This window comes from Diceros bicornis, chromosome 6 (genome assembly GCF_020826845.1).
Source record: "Diceros bicornis minor isolate mBicDic1 chromosome 6, mDicBic1.mat.cur, whole genome shotgun sequence".
Classification (NCBI taxonomy): Eukaryota; Metazoa; Chordata; class Mammalia; order Perissodactyla; family Rhinocerotidae; genus Diceros; species Diceros bicornis.
The window spans coordinates 71,151,913-71,167,212 of record NC_080745.1 but is presented as its reverse complement, the minus strand read 5'-3'; the positions used below and the strand labels follow the sequence as shown (position 1 = coordinate 71,167,212).

General features: G+C 39.8%; 1 protein-coding gene across 3 annotated transcripts in view; it reads left to right on the top strand.

Annotated features, from left to right (window-relative positions):
* The window catches only part of SORCS1 (sortilin related VPS10 domain containing receptor 1), a 477,606-nt gene that overhangs the window by 370,880 nt on the left and 91,426 nt on the right, over positions 1-15,300 (top strand). For all 3 annotated transcript variants that reach the window (XM_058543953.1, XM_058543955.1, XM_058543954.1), the window contains exons 10-13: positions 4,122-4,268; positions 12,058-12,160; positions 12,423-12,499; positions 14,378-14,469. In XM_058543953.1, coding sequence (XP_058399936.1) covers positions 4,122-4,268; positions 12,058-12,160; positions 12,423-12,499; positions 14,378-14,469 — 419 coding nt within the window. The remainder of the gene's footprint in view (positions 1-4,121; positions 4,269-12,057; positions 12,161-12,422; positions 12,500-14,377; positions 14,470-15,300) is intronic.

Sequence of the window (15,300 nt, the reverse complement as noted above, 5' to 3'; positions counted from 1 at the left end):
GACATTCTAGCTGCTGTATTCCCAGTGCTTGGAAGAATGCATGATAGATAGTAGATGCTCAAAAATATTTATTGAACAACTATTGAGTAAATGTACTGAAGAATGAATAAGAGGCAGCTTCCTGTAAGTATGACATCGTATATGCTATTTCTCTCAGGATACTCTAGGATGAGGGAGAAGTTTGAAGAAATAGTACAGCCAAAGGGTTAAGTGTGTGGGCTCTAGAGTCAGACAGACTGATTTGGAGTCCAACTCTGAGATTCTCTAGGGAGTGACCTTAGACAGATGATTGGCCACATCCAAACTTTGGTTTTCAAATCTGTAAAATAAGGATAGCTGACTCCACCACTTAGAGTGCATGGAGAGAGTCATGTGTTCACACTTGCAAAGCCCTTTATGTACTGCCTGACACTTCGTAAGTACTCAGTAAATCTGGGGTATGACTATTGTTGTTATATCTTCTAATGAAGAATTCTTGCTGTTTTATTAAAAACAGAAATAGGATTTCTTGTACAAAATGATTTTTCTATTATTAGTTTTAATGAAGGAATATGGTAGATTGAATGATAATCCAAAAGTTCTATTAGAGTGAGCGGCCACAGTGTGAGACATTACAGGAGTAGCTGTGGTGAATTAACTTGTGGTAAGGGGAGTGTAAGGAGTCCTAGAGAAGTTTTCAGGAAGACATGCCATTAGGAAGCTTACACGTTGTTGAGAGCCAAGGTGTAGGTCCCAACTATACGAGAGACAAATTGGAAGACAGAGAAAAAGAGTTGGGGACAGTTCAGGATAAAAAGATTCTGGTTTCTGGAAAAAGGCTTATTGAGCTGGGACTGGAGGGATGGATAGGTAGAGATGTGTCAGGATGTTATCCAGGGGAGTGGGGAGTAGTCTATATGATGAGAGAGAGTAAGATAAGAGAAGGGAAGGTAGCACTTTGGTGCATGGGTCACAGTAAACGTGCTGATGGGCTTTGTGTTGGCTTGAGGTTTGAGCTATAACATTTTATATTTAAAGTCTAATCAAAATGATATTTTGGCTTATATGATAGTAGAGAATAAGAAATAATTATTAATTACCTTTGAGACTTATGGTATCAGATTCTCCCATATGAGAGGCAAAGAAAGAAAAGTGGCTTCTGAACACACTCGGCATCCTCAGACATCCTTGTGCAGAATTCTTTGTAACATGTCATTCCCCGAAGGAAGACAGACTTCCAGCAGTGGGATGTATCATTCTCACAGGAAGATCTTCCTTGGAAATTCTGTGTCTCTGTGAAAGCATATCTTCATGGGGAATATTACTTTTCCCCACCCCGTCCCATCCCTCAGCCCCACCCCATTCCACAAATATGCACATACTGTGGATACAAGGGGGGGTTGTCTGGAAACAAAAACATGTCCCCTCGTCCTCAGTGGAACCCCAGACCTTACACACACACATATACACACATGCACATAAATGTCCACACAAGTACACACATGTGTACACCCACACACATTCCACATTTTGGGCACCAATGCTGCTCCCTTGATACCCAAAGTCCTACAGTGAGAGTGTAGAGGTTCCAAGAAATATCTGATGAGACCTCACAAAAGAGCCCTTAAGGAAAGTGCCTCGTGCGCAGGGTTGCACTGAGACACACAGAAAGATGGACTTCTCAGGCTCAGAGCAAAAGGAACAGTGAATGGCACAAAAAACCTAAGAGCGGGGGTGACCATCTTTGCAGACCAGGTCAAAGGAGCAAAAAAATAACAAGGCACCGCAAATGGGATTTTCACGGATAGAGTGCCTTGGAAAATAAGCAGAGCCTCTCCAGCTCTATCCCCTGTTGTCACACATTCCCTCTGCTTTGCCAAGTTTTTATTCTTCAAGATAAACCTGAAGCCCAAGCTGCCAGAGATGAATTACAAAGTGCAGCTCTCTGCTCAAGTGGCATTTGATAATGCCAAGCAGTTGGGGGCCAATAAAGTCACCACTTCTGCAAATCAAATGAACCAGCTCCTAAACACGCATAACACTGCTCTGACACCCTTGCCAAGAGAGGGAGAGGGCAGGAAGGAAAATGGGCAATGAAACTACTAGATTGGGTAATATTTTTATTCATTTCGTACTTATTGTAGCCTCCGAGCGTGTTGAATGGTTAAGACAGTGTCGTTTCTCACATATGGGTACACTGTGGAGGGAAGACAAGTACGTCTTTGTGAAAATTCTGACTTATGAAATTTAATTTTTAAAGAACTGGCAGTTTAGTCTTATTTAAATATGTAACAGCCTCTCGAACATATGCAAAACCAATATGGGGTTCCCTAGTGTGTAGTCCTTATGGAGCTGGTATAGTGAATAACTGAATATTATTTGTAATTAACATACCGTTGTTGGAGGTAGAGTGCTCCTGGAGTTGATGTCTTCCGCAGTTGTTGAGGATCGACAATGCATAACAAACTGTTCTGGCCTCTCTTGATTGCCCAAAATGGCTTGTTTTCCTAAGTAGTTCAAACTATTCCTCCCAGCAACTCGTTTATACCATTTATTTGCTTAACAAACTTGCCGTTCCAAAAGAGTACGAAGTTGGCCCAACTCTAAATTATCCCAGATGCCAAATCAGCAGGTACAAACTAATGAGGTTTGACTGTGTCAAAAGCAAAGGCAAAACGTGCGTATTCTATTGATGGGAAACTCAACCTTTTTTTATTGAGAAATTCACAGCTGTAGTTGTTGAAAGAACATTGGAAATCAGACAGATTTGAGTGGGGACCAGTTGCAGTGAATATTGGAGGTTTTGTATGTAAAGTACTGGGTGTAGTGCTTGATACATGGCAGGGACTGATGCTATTGTTTCACTCTTCTGCTTAAAAATTTTCGTATTATAATATAAAGGACCTGGGTTAAGTTAAACAGGTTCAAATATGCTTGTTAGCCTATTTACTTACTCCCTGTCTGTGCTGTGGGAAGCCACTTAATCTAAGTTTCTGTTTCCTCATCCTCAAAATGTGGCTAATGAGAACTATCTCAGGTTATTATGAGCATTGAATGAGATACCTATGCATAGGGTTACAATGCACCATTCAACACATTTCAGACCCTTTTCTCACTGCCCTCTGGTTTTCCTGTGTTGTCATAATTTCAAGTAGAGTAAGTTATGTATGAATGTGTTGAATAAACTCTAAAACACATGAAAAATATAATGCTCAATTAATGACTTGTTATTGCACAGTTTTGGCAACTTACCAATTTTTACCTCTTTCCTAATGTATAGTGGAGAGAAGGCAATCATATTTTCAGAGCCAAATAATAAATAAGGACTGTTTATAGTGGGAACAAAGCTGTAATAGGAATGGAGGAGGGATTATTTAACAATTTAGGGAAACCATTGCTTCTTTAAATTTAAAAGCTGTTCTCTTTTGTTCAATGTACTTTGGTGGCTTAATAGAGCGATCTTTTACAGAAAAAAAAAAATGCTAGTAATTGGGTCCTGAGCTTTAACTGACCTCTTTCCATTGCCCAAGGCTGTAGATAGCTCAACGATTTAGATAGTCCTTAATACAATGGGCTGTGAAGCCAGAGAGTTTTGGGTTAAAATCCCAGGTCACCACTTATTATCTGTTTGACCTCAGGCAGTGTGACATTAGCCAAGTCACTTTATCTGGATGAGCCTGTTTCCTCATCTGTGAAATAGAATAAGTGACACTTACCCAAGAGGAGTGTTACAGGATTAAATGAGATAAAGTATTTAAGATCATGGGTGCTATGCCTAACATATAATAAAAATATCTCCTATTTATTTATCAATTACCAAGCAACAGAACTGAAAGCACCAAAGTTTATCTCTAGGCAACTGCAAGCTCCTACCAACCTACCTTAGGGAAATAAGAAGCCTCTATCAAACTTGCTTTAGAGCCCCCATGCTCTAAGAGGCACTAATCTATTTTCTGTCCCACAGCCCAGGAAGTCATTGTACTTAAGCATCACCCCTTCTTCCTCCATCCTCACCTTCTCCTTCCTCCAAGACAACTGCTCACAGCTGAATTTGACAGTCTGCTTTTCTTTTTTTTTTTTATGTAAACAAATATATCCCTTCTCAAATTGATGTATTTTTCAGCCATGTCAATTTTTCCCAGGTAGCAGGGATAAAGGGAATGTTCTTGGCTAACAAGAAGATTGACAACCAAGTGAAGACTTTCATCACATATAACAAAGGCAGAGACTGGCGTTTGCTGCAGGCACCAGACACGGATCTAAGGGGGGACCCTGTTCAGTGCTTACTGGTGAGTCTTCATGTTGGGACAGAATGTCCCAACCAGTGAGGGCTGGAAATGGAGTTAAACAAGCAGATGAAAATGGTTACAGGGCATCTTGCTCAATTTGATGAAAAAAAGGAGACAGAGAAGGGTGTGAAGGCTGAGTGTGTAGAAGAGTCACAGTGCTGCCATTTGTGATGGACCAAAGAGATAAGAGAACACGAGAAAGTTTCTTGCTCACTTCCAAGGATGTTCAATTGAGGTCCAAGTTCTGATGAGGACCTCAAATTGTAGTTTAAGCGAGAATATGATAGTTTTCATGTGTGATGGGGATATACATCCTTACTTTCACGTGCATAACCTGTTACAGGTCTAATGATACATATATTGAGCTGTAGAATTGGTGAACTGAATGCAGAATTGTGTAGTAGTATTTTCTAGCAAAGATATTTAATCATATTTTTAGAGGAGTTTATGCCTCAAAAAAGGGTAAGAACCACTGATTTAAACTCTTATTGGTGCTCTTTATATATACTATTTATTTATGTCTCATTCTATAAAACTGGGGTTGGCAAGCTATGGCGAGTGGGACAAATATGGCTCACCACTTGTTTTTCTAAATAAAGTTTTATTGGAAAACAGTCATGCTCATTCATTTATATCTTGTCTATGGCTGCTTTTGCTCCGCAATGGCAGAATTGAGTAGTCATGACAGGGACTATATGGTCCACAAAGCCTAGGATATTTATTATCTGGCTCTATTAAAAAAAACGTTTGCTGACCCCTGCTTTAAAGTATAGCTTTCTTTTAATTGTGTAACGTTTGGGTATTAGGTAGATCAGCATGAATTTGTTTATATATTTGATTATCTGATGGCATCCAAATTGAGGGGTTAAAGGTGAATCTTGCCTTCAAGGATATTGCAATGTACTTGAGAGAGACTGGATTAATAAATGAAAGATTATAGGGTCACATCTCACTCCTCTTAGTAGTTCTGGTACCTGCCCTGTACTTGACACGTGAATAGATACTGAGTGAATTCAGGAGGGTAGGAAGAGATTAGTTACAAGACAAAGTATATTAAATGCTAATTTCTGTAAAAAGAATCAGAAGTTCTGCTTAAATTCATAAAAGGGAGAACCTAGTATATAAATTTAGAGGGGAGAACTCTTAATAAGAAGGGCTTGGTATATATGCATATATATAAATATGTACAACAGTGTTCACACTCTTCATACAATTCTTGCTTCCTTCTGTCCCATAAATTCTGAACAGTCACTTTGCAGATTCATCTCATACAGCTGTAGGTGGGTCACCCTCCTACTCGAGAAGATGCCAGCAGCCATAGCTTGACCTTATTAGTGCAGAGGATATCACAGTTGTCACTGTACATCAGGGAAGCAGTCTAAAATGCAGCCTCCACTCAGCTTCTATCCTTATTACTGGCAACTTACAGAGGGAAAAAAAAGCCAGTTGTTAAAGTAAGTGCACAAAGCCTGTGACAGAGTAAGTAAATGTAACAGTTATTTATTGAATACCTACTATGCAAGGCATAGTTCAGTAGCATTTTAAAAAAAACAAGGCCACTTTCTTAGTTTAGCTCTTTTAAGTTGGAGCAGCATGATATTTAGCCAAAGATGCATGGGATGCACCAATGCCTTAACGTGGTCCTCCGTCCCGCCATGCACTTTGGAGATTAAATGGTCACGAGAGAGAATTAACCATATCACCCCTAGAGGCTTTCCTGGATGCTCTGGCATCATAAATGGACCATTAGAAATGCCTCTTACACAAAGCACTTAGTGAAGAGTTCCCTGTTCCAGCTGCAGCCCAGTGGTAGGAAGTCTTATTGCTGTGCCTCCAAAATATAAATGCAGTGTCAGTTTACTTCTCATCTCCACTGGGACCATCCTAATCCAAGCCACCATCATTTCTCCCTTCCCCTACAGTGACAGGCTCCTAACTGCTTCTCCCATCTCTCCCTGGCAATCTCTTCTCCACATCGCAGCCAATTCGACCTTTCATTTTTTTAAATCCAACTTTATTGAGGTAAAACATACATACATAAAAAGTACCCATTTTCTAAGTATAGTTTGATGAATCGTGGCAAACGTATATACCCATGTAACCATCACCACAGTCAAGATAGAACATTTTCATGCCCCTAACAAATTTCTTTGTGCACCTTTGTAGTCACTGTCCACACTCTTGGCCCCAGACAACCACTAATCTGCTTTCCTTTACTAATAGATTAGATTTCTCTTTTCTAAAATTTTATGTCAGTGGGATCAACTTGAGCTTTAAAAGTTCAGATCATGTCCCTCCATTGCTTGAACCTTCTAATGACTTTCTAATTCAGGTAGAATAAAATTCAGATACTTTACCATGGCCTGCAGGGTCCCATATGGTCTGGCACCTGTCTATTTCCCCTGTCTGGTCTTCATCCTCTCTCTCCTTCCTTACACACAGACCATGATGGGGGAGGAGGGTGCTTCTTTCCATACCACTAACTCACTGTGTTCACTTATATCTTAGGCTCTGCATTTGCCATTCTTGCTCTTAAAATGCCCTTCTACTCTGGCTTTTTCTTGGCATTCAGCTCCTTGCTTGATTACCTTAGTCTCAGAGAGCTTTCTTGAGCATTCTCTGAAGTTGTAGTTGTTCCAGCCTTTGTTATTCGTGACCTCTCTCACTGTCTGAAATCAGCAGACACATTTGTTGACCTTCTTGTTCATCTTCCCCTGCTGAAAAGGAGCTCCATGAGCATAGAGATTGTGGCTGTTTTCTGGCCGCTCCAAAGAATCAGCTCAAGAGTGATACCTGCCACGTGGTAGGTGCTCTACACACGCATTGTTGTGGGTGTTGTGTTTGTTTGAAGTGGATGCCCCGTTGATGGGTGTTGTTTGAGTTCCAAATTTGAACTTCTGTGGAAGCCTTTCCTTGCCTCTGATAGCCACACTAGAGGATTTGTCATAATATCTCTCTCTGAAGCTTATGGGCTCAACTTGACCTGAAAGTTGGCAAAATCAGTAGGCTCATTAAGATTGAGGAAAGATGAATTAATGAGATCTAGGTGTGTAGTAGTGTATACTCCCTGGGTAGGAGTCTTTTGGCCTTCCTCCCTCATTAACTGTGTTGTTTAATGTACAGTCATGCATCACTTAACCACGGGGATACGTTCTGATAAATGTATCATTAGGTGATTTTGTCCTTGTGTGAACATCATAGTACACAAAACTAGATGGTCTCACCTACTACACACCTAGGCTGTATGGTACTAATCTTATGGGACCACCGTCTTATATGCGATCCATCATTGGCCAAAATGTCATTATGCGGCGCATGACTATAGTTTCAATCTGAGCTTTAGAAAACAGGCAGCAGAGTGAGGAGGGGAAATGACAACAGGAGTGGGGAGGAGAAACCAAAATCGTTTTTAAAAAATCTGCCAAAGTCACAAAACAGGAAAGAAAATCTTTGAGCTACAGGAGACCCAGACCGTTAAAAACCTTCTTTAGGCTGGGGAGCTGGTGGCAGAGAGGAGATAAAAAGTGATTTTAGATTGTGAGTACGTGGAAAGTGACAGTGTCACCGAAAGCACAGCTTAGTGATTAGAGAAGAGATTTTCCAGCAGGGCTGTTACAAATGTGGAACAAGTTCAGAATTACAGCCCCAAATGGAATGCTCCTGGTAAAATGTATTCTATAGAAATAAGACATCCAGAGTAATTTGGGGCTGTATTTTTAGGACTTTTAGACTGATTGCCTGGAGGGCTCAGCTGGGATTTCTTTCCTCTGAAGACTGCATTGTACAATTAGATGGGGTATTACAGGTCATGGTCCACCTGCCTCCAAAGCCTCAGGATTGGGTTCCCAAGAAGCAAGATCTGTGAGCTGAGCCTGTGACAAATCCTTCGGCCCCTAGGGAAAGCATAGTGTTTCATGGAGAGAGGCCATGACTTCTTGATGGATGCAGTTAGCAGTTTTCTACTAGACCTAAGCAGCCAGCTACCCAACGAGCTTCTTGACTCTGCCTTCCACCTCCTTTGCACTGGCTGTGACTCTACATATTGTACTGGAGTGGAGTGGGGCCAGATGCCCCGTACCCAGCCAATTGGCTCAGGGGTCTCCCTGTTCTTTGACATTGGCTCTTTACTGAAGATCTAATGGATTCCTAGCTCCAATTCAGGGTTAGAAACAGCACAAATGTGTATGTATGGGGGTGGATTTGGGGGACAATATTTGGGACTTCACCTGCTGCCTTATTATTTATGAAAGCTCTGATCTGGCTTTTCAACAGAATAGTCAGATTAGGAGCCCTAAGAATAAAGGTACCGTGAAGGTGAGATCTAAAGGCTGTTAATACAGCAATGGGAGTGGGGGGAGGGAGAGGAAGTAGAATGAGAAGCTGGTTGACTTTCAAATAATCTAATAGTTTTTTTAAGTTGATTTATATCATAGTGGGGGAATGTTCTGTCATTTACTAATTCTCCATTGGCCATACACACTGCTAAGAAGACAGCAGCTAGTTAATGGAGCCATTAAATCCAACAGACATTTATCGAATATTTGCAATGGCCAACAGATTTTGTTGGTTAAAATAAGAAAGAAAAGAATAAAGCAAAAGAAAAATAATTGAGACCTAGAGGTCCACAATGGGCCACAGGAGTTTGTTACCTCCCTCAAATTGAACACAAAACTGTCTGCACTTGCCTTTGTGCAGTTTTTCTTGGGAAAGAGTCCTTAATTTGCATCAGATTCTCAAACTCTGTACCTGACCATGAGAAGATTCAAGACGAAGGATCTGGTTGCTCCTAAAATTGACTGGTTGATGATATTCCATGCCCTGTGACTATGTGTGAGTAAGGGCACGAAAAACAGCTTCAAGACACGTATGCTGGTCCCTCCAGTCTCTGTAAGTCCACTGCCAGGTCATGGTGGTTTCAGTTCTCTATTTTCTTAATGTGAAAAGGGAAGGGAAACAGAGGAATACATTTGGGACAAACTGTGCTTTGACTCTACTGAATTGGAGATAACTCTGGAAAGATACGCAGGTACTCAGTACATGTTTGCTAATGACAGAAAAGAAGGAAGGAAGGAAAGAAGAGAGAGGTGGACAGAGTGCCTCCTGCCTGGGCAAAATGTGCATAAGAATTAGAAAGCCTTCTCTGGTGTCCTCCAGAAGTTCCCAGTGGCTAGTTAGCCATTATAATAAACCTCTCTGTTAATTTTTGGTGACTTAACTTTGACAAATGTCCAAAACTGGTCAGGTACAAAAGTTTAAGTTAAAAAAATGAAGATGAATCACTTAATATTGTTTTTCTTCAAACATTGATGTAAACTGTATAACTTCCTTGAAAAAATGGAAGAAAGAAAAAAAAAAGCCACAGAATATTCTCCTTGTACCAGCTGGGGGCAATCCAGTACTACAAATGTGAGAGTGGAGAAAAAAGTGCACCAAAAAGATCATTTCTAGTGTTGCTGCTACTGCATGAACTGGTGTCTTTTCTTCTCAGATTAATTTATCTCGGGGCTCTGAAAGCCACAGCAACAGAGCAGTGCTGAGATGGCCAACTGAAAATGCCGTTTTTCCTTTGTAATGGCAAGTGCCCTATATCAAATAATCCCTAGGTCAGGTGGCAGTGAGCTTCACAGTCTTCCAGATCACTGGGTGGTGATGTATGTGGCAGGTGGCTGGCTCAAGATTGCAAACTCGGTGCTCCCTTGGCCGGGGATATCCTGCTCGGTTGACTGGTACAAAAGGCCCTCCATTAAATTCATGTCTAGGCATAATCCCCAAGGAGTGATGAACTTCTTGGAATTCTACGGAGATACTCACATTACTCTGATTGTGTGGTTTATAAATAAGCCCACGTACTTCTGGCATCGTTCTGAGTAAAATAGTAAAGTAGTGTCTTTCATGTCCTAACGTAAAAGCATTGCTTGATATTTCAAGCATTATTGATTGTCTTTTAGATTCTATGCTGGGTTCTGCAGAACGCACAAAGTAGTAGTTGATATTTTCTCTTTATTTGTAGAGTGCATCTTAGGGGGATAAAACTGTACGTACATCAAATAGATAATATAGGATTATGCATGGTAAAATAAACTTTTGTAGATCAGAAAAGGGGCAATCCTGATAGGCTGCAGTTGTCAGGAAATCTTCCATGGAAAAATGGTTTGACACCTCTGCTTTATCCTGTCTTAGCATCTGTCTGAGTGTTGTGCACCACTGTCGTGGAACCTCTTTAACATACAACAATACCCATTCTAATCTTCCTCTGGGACAAAAGGCAGCTAAGTGTTTGGATCTGACTGTTTCTTCTTATAGTGGCTGTCTTCCTTATTCTTACATAATCTTATAAAGTAAAAATTCCTTTTTTGAAAACTTTACATGAAATTTTGATACAAAACCAATAATTTATTACTGTCATTATTCCTTGAGAGTTTACCCAATGTGTTGGCAAGTGAAGAAAAGACCCTACTGTGATCCACTGTTTTTATTTCACCAGTATTTTGGCTGCTTTTATTCCTGAGTTTCATTTTTAGTTTGTCATTTAGTCTATCTCATATAAATTTAATCACTGTATCTCTTTAGATCTCTGAATATCTGCTGGCTGAGATTTACAAAGCAGAATAAAAGTAATAACAGAGATACATTGGTGATTCCAAAACCTCAAGTCGATAAGATTAGAAAATAATCTTCCTGAGAGATGAAAAAATAATCTTCCTGAGAGATGAAAAGAAATATGGGTTCAGACACAAACTTGTAGTTTTCGACAACTCAGTACAAGAACTATTTTAAATGAAATTCGTATAAGATTTATTATCCTGTTTCTGAAAACTGTTGATATCTTAATCAGAGAATTTGATCGAGATTGTTATGCACAGTAAACAAGTCTCTTAAATTTTCATTTAAATTGTTATTACACATTTTGTGTACATTTTGTCTACACACATGACTTTTATATTGAATAATACTGATTCTGATAATACCCTGATACAAACACTGTGTTGATTGTCTCGTGGATGTTAGGACAGTTTCACATGTCATGCAACTTCTTCTATCCAACTGAGACTGTGGTCTCAAATGGAGAGTAGCTAAGAGATGCCAACTGACTTCTTCAAAGCCCTCTCAGCCTGACCAAACCTTCTTTCCTGACTTCATATCCCACTTCTCCTCCTCAGTCTTACATGACTACATACTCTATTGTAGCTCAGCTCTTCTGCTTCTTTTCTTTGTTACTGATGTTACTCAGGCCTGTATGTTCTTTATCCTCCTGAACATCTCATCTGGAGTTTAATTCCTACCCATCTTTGCCTCAGGCACCATTTTCTCTTGGGAGCCTTCCCTGATCCAAAGGTAGCCATAGTGTTGTCACCCTCTAGAATCTCATAGTTTGTCTATATTGATCTTATGGCTGTTAAAATATTCTCTCTTTGTGGTAATAAATAGAAAGATCTTAAATTATACACTCCATAATGGCAGAGACCAAATTTTAATCAATGTAACTCTTTCATAAGCTACACCTAGTGTTTTACGGGTAAAGTACTAAAATGTTTGCTGAATGACCAAATGGCAATTAAGGCAGTAGATTAGATTTAAAATGAAGGTGATCTCTCCATTACCAACTTGGCAGCTGTCTTATACTGAGTGGACACCAGATATTTGTGGAATGAGACATAGGTGAATGGATGTGTACATGGATGGACAGATCCATGGGAGGGTTGGTTGATTGGATGATTGCTCTGAATCTGGGCTTTAAATGACCATTTAGATTATGTGCTTTTATAACACTCATCTCTCCTCTTCTCAGCCCTATTGCTCACTACACCTTCACCTTAAGGTCTCTGAGAATCCCTACACATCGGGGATCATTGCCAGCCGAGACACAGCTCCCAGCATCATAGTGGCTTCAGGTAAGAAGCTTTCCTGATTTGCTTGCTGTTGTAAATTGTGTTTATTTTAAGGAGCTAGATATCTGTGCTTGAAACTTAATGAGCAAGCTAAAAATATTTTTGAAAGGCACCTAAACCACTGACCCTGAAGCAAGTGTGCTGAAAAGCCCTGCTCAGAGATGTTTATAGTCTAAATCCATCTCAGGCAATGCGGACGCAGGTATAGCCTGTTGTTAGCCTTTGCAGAAAGTTCCTGTCACTAATGGTGATGTGCTTTTTCTAGGTAATATAGGTTCTGAATTGTCAGATAGCGACATCAGCATGTTTGTCTCTTCAGATGCAGGGAACACTTGGAGGCAGGTAAGAAAGTATCCTGGGTCAAGTTGCTGAAGTTCAAATGACATAAAAATTGCCCAAATTGCCAAAAATTTAATTCTGGGAACTTATTTAGCTACACATAAATCCTAAAGCTTGCCAGTGTGGTTATTTTCCTTTTTGTTTTATGAAAGTTTAGAACAAGTCTTTGAGTTTAGCAGATATTTATGCAATTTGATTTTTTGTTGTTCAATAAAAATGACCCTTATTTGGAGCCTATATATAAGAAAGTTTATAAGTGACAATGAAAGCAAATTAGTTCTGACTTAATTTTTCCTATAAAAGAAAACCAGAATCCCAAAGAGTTTGTCATATAGGGAACATGGATCCCCGAGGGTGGATTATATACCTAGTACTGAGTTGCCTCCACAAATTCCCCTTGCCTAGAAGTCAGAATAGAGAGGAATTCAGTGATATAGAAATAGCCATTACCCAGGTGGTGTTCTGAGATGTTTAAATCTCATGTGCAAAAGACAAAGTAATAACCATCAGCGTGCATATGTTAGGGAAAGTAGAAATGGAATCACTTTAAACCAATGTGTTTAGCTTAAATGCTGCCTTTCTTTCTTATGAATGAAAATTAGATACCCATAGCTTATAAAACAGGCATTTAATGAGGTTTAGCAATCCTAACAAGATATGTGCCTAATGCATGGTTGTTACACTTCAATAAATATGTTTTAATAACCCACTGACATTTAATTATCATACAATAACTAGCACCATAAATTGAAATCTAATGCATAGGTAATCATACAGCCTTGAGAACACTCTGCTTTAAATTTTAGACAGAGATGTTCATGTTATGGTCCAGTTACCATGTCCTAGTTTCAGACATTTCGTAGATCCTCAGTGTGATTCATATGTTTTGAGGAGAGCAGAGCAGGAAAGAAATTTGCTTGAGAAACCTCAGGGCTATTGATCTTGGAGGTGTGTAGGAACATGGACTATTAAGCTTCCTCTGGAAAATAGTTAGAGAGCCAGGATCCCATTTTTTTTTCTTTCCAATACCCTAAACAAAGCAAAGAAGTCTCTACTTCTGTAGTCTTGGGATACATACCGTAGTCCTTGTTTACGTATAAGCAGTAAACAAAGGGGAAAAAGATTATGTCTGTAGTGTAACCACAGACAAGGCTATACTAACAATGTAACTCTGAGAAAACAGCATGTGTCTTATATAGAGAGGATTTACGAATTGTTTTCAGCCTGTCTCCATTTGACTTCAGATTGTTTTCTCCACATTTGGAGAAAGATCCAATGACACATGTACCCAAAGATGATGATTCCATTTTGATCAGAACTACTTTATGCCTTGGTAGAGAATCTATGAATTAACAAGAATACCTTTCCTCTATAATACTTGGAAATTTTGAAATCATTACATTTGGAAAGGGCACTGTAGTCCCAGCTCCATCAATTACTATATGCATGGTCTTAAGCAAGTCACCACATCTCTCTAAACCTTAGTTTTCTCATCTGTAAAAATGAGAATATTGGAGTAAAACATCTCTAAGATTTCTTCCATATAATGATGTTGCTCAATATGACAGTTACCCAATATACTGACATCATTATAAATGGGGATAATAGAACTTACCGCAAAAAGACAGGAATATAGAGACGAAAACATAACTATTTATTTTTTAAATTTCTTTTGTGGTGTACCTAAAATCATTTTATGCAACTCCAATGGTACATGTAGCCCACCTTGGGAAACATTGTTCATAACTTTGTCTTCCCAAAGATTTTGGGAAACCTAGTTCTATCATGGTAAGGATTTTTCCCCTCATATGAAGACTAATTCTTTGAATTCTGGGTGTGCCTGGATGTGGATGTGTGTCCATGTGTGTTTTCCTTTTTCAGATCTTTGAAGAAGAGCACAGTGTTTTGTATCTGGATCAAGGTGGAGTCCTGGTTGCTATGAAGCACACATCTCTCCCAATTCGACATCTCTGGTAAAGGCATCTATTGCCCATGAGTCGTGCACACTGCTAAGACCAGTCTAGGAGTCAGGCCATCAGATTGTGACTGTTTGTAGTAAAATGTCAAGGTCTACTCGAACATTATTTATACCTTTGCTCTATTAAAATAAGATTGTTGCCTGCAGTTTCACAAAAGGAGGAGGAAAGGAGACAGAGGGAAGGAGGGAGGGAGGGAGGGAGAGAGTGATTGATTGATTGATTGATTCAGCCCCTGAGAGAGGAATTGCATTATGGTTTTCACATGTGATGATATCCCCCCACCCCCGTACCTTATTCTTTCAGCATAATCATGGGTAGAATGGTGTGTCAGGTGTAATCTCTGAGTAGCTTAACTTCTTGCATTCACCTTTCCCAAATAACATCTCCTGGAGTTTAATATTTGTGTTATGTGTGTTCTGCACAGAGATCAGCAGTTCATGACACTTCTGCTCCTATCTCATTTCTCCTGACCCTACTTCCTTAGCTTCCTTTTCAGGGGTGACATTCTGCAAGTCTACCTGTAGGTCTTCCGCAGATGGACAAGCAAGGCCTCGCTTCCAGAGGGATTTCCAATAGACTCCTTCATCTGTGTTTTTGAAAGTGGTCCTCTCCATGTGCGAGCTTGATCAAAGTCAAAAGCCTGGTTTTCCCTCCACTGTTAGTTACTTTGGTGACCGAAAAGGAAGCTGCAGAAATAAGAGAGACAGAGGCATAGCTTGGGGGAAGGCATCCATAGAGAAAGGCAGAGCAAAAGAAACATCCTGTGTGACCATCAGATTTGTAGACTTCTCTTACTCTCAAGAGCCTGTCCTCCTGTACCCATTC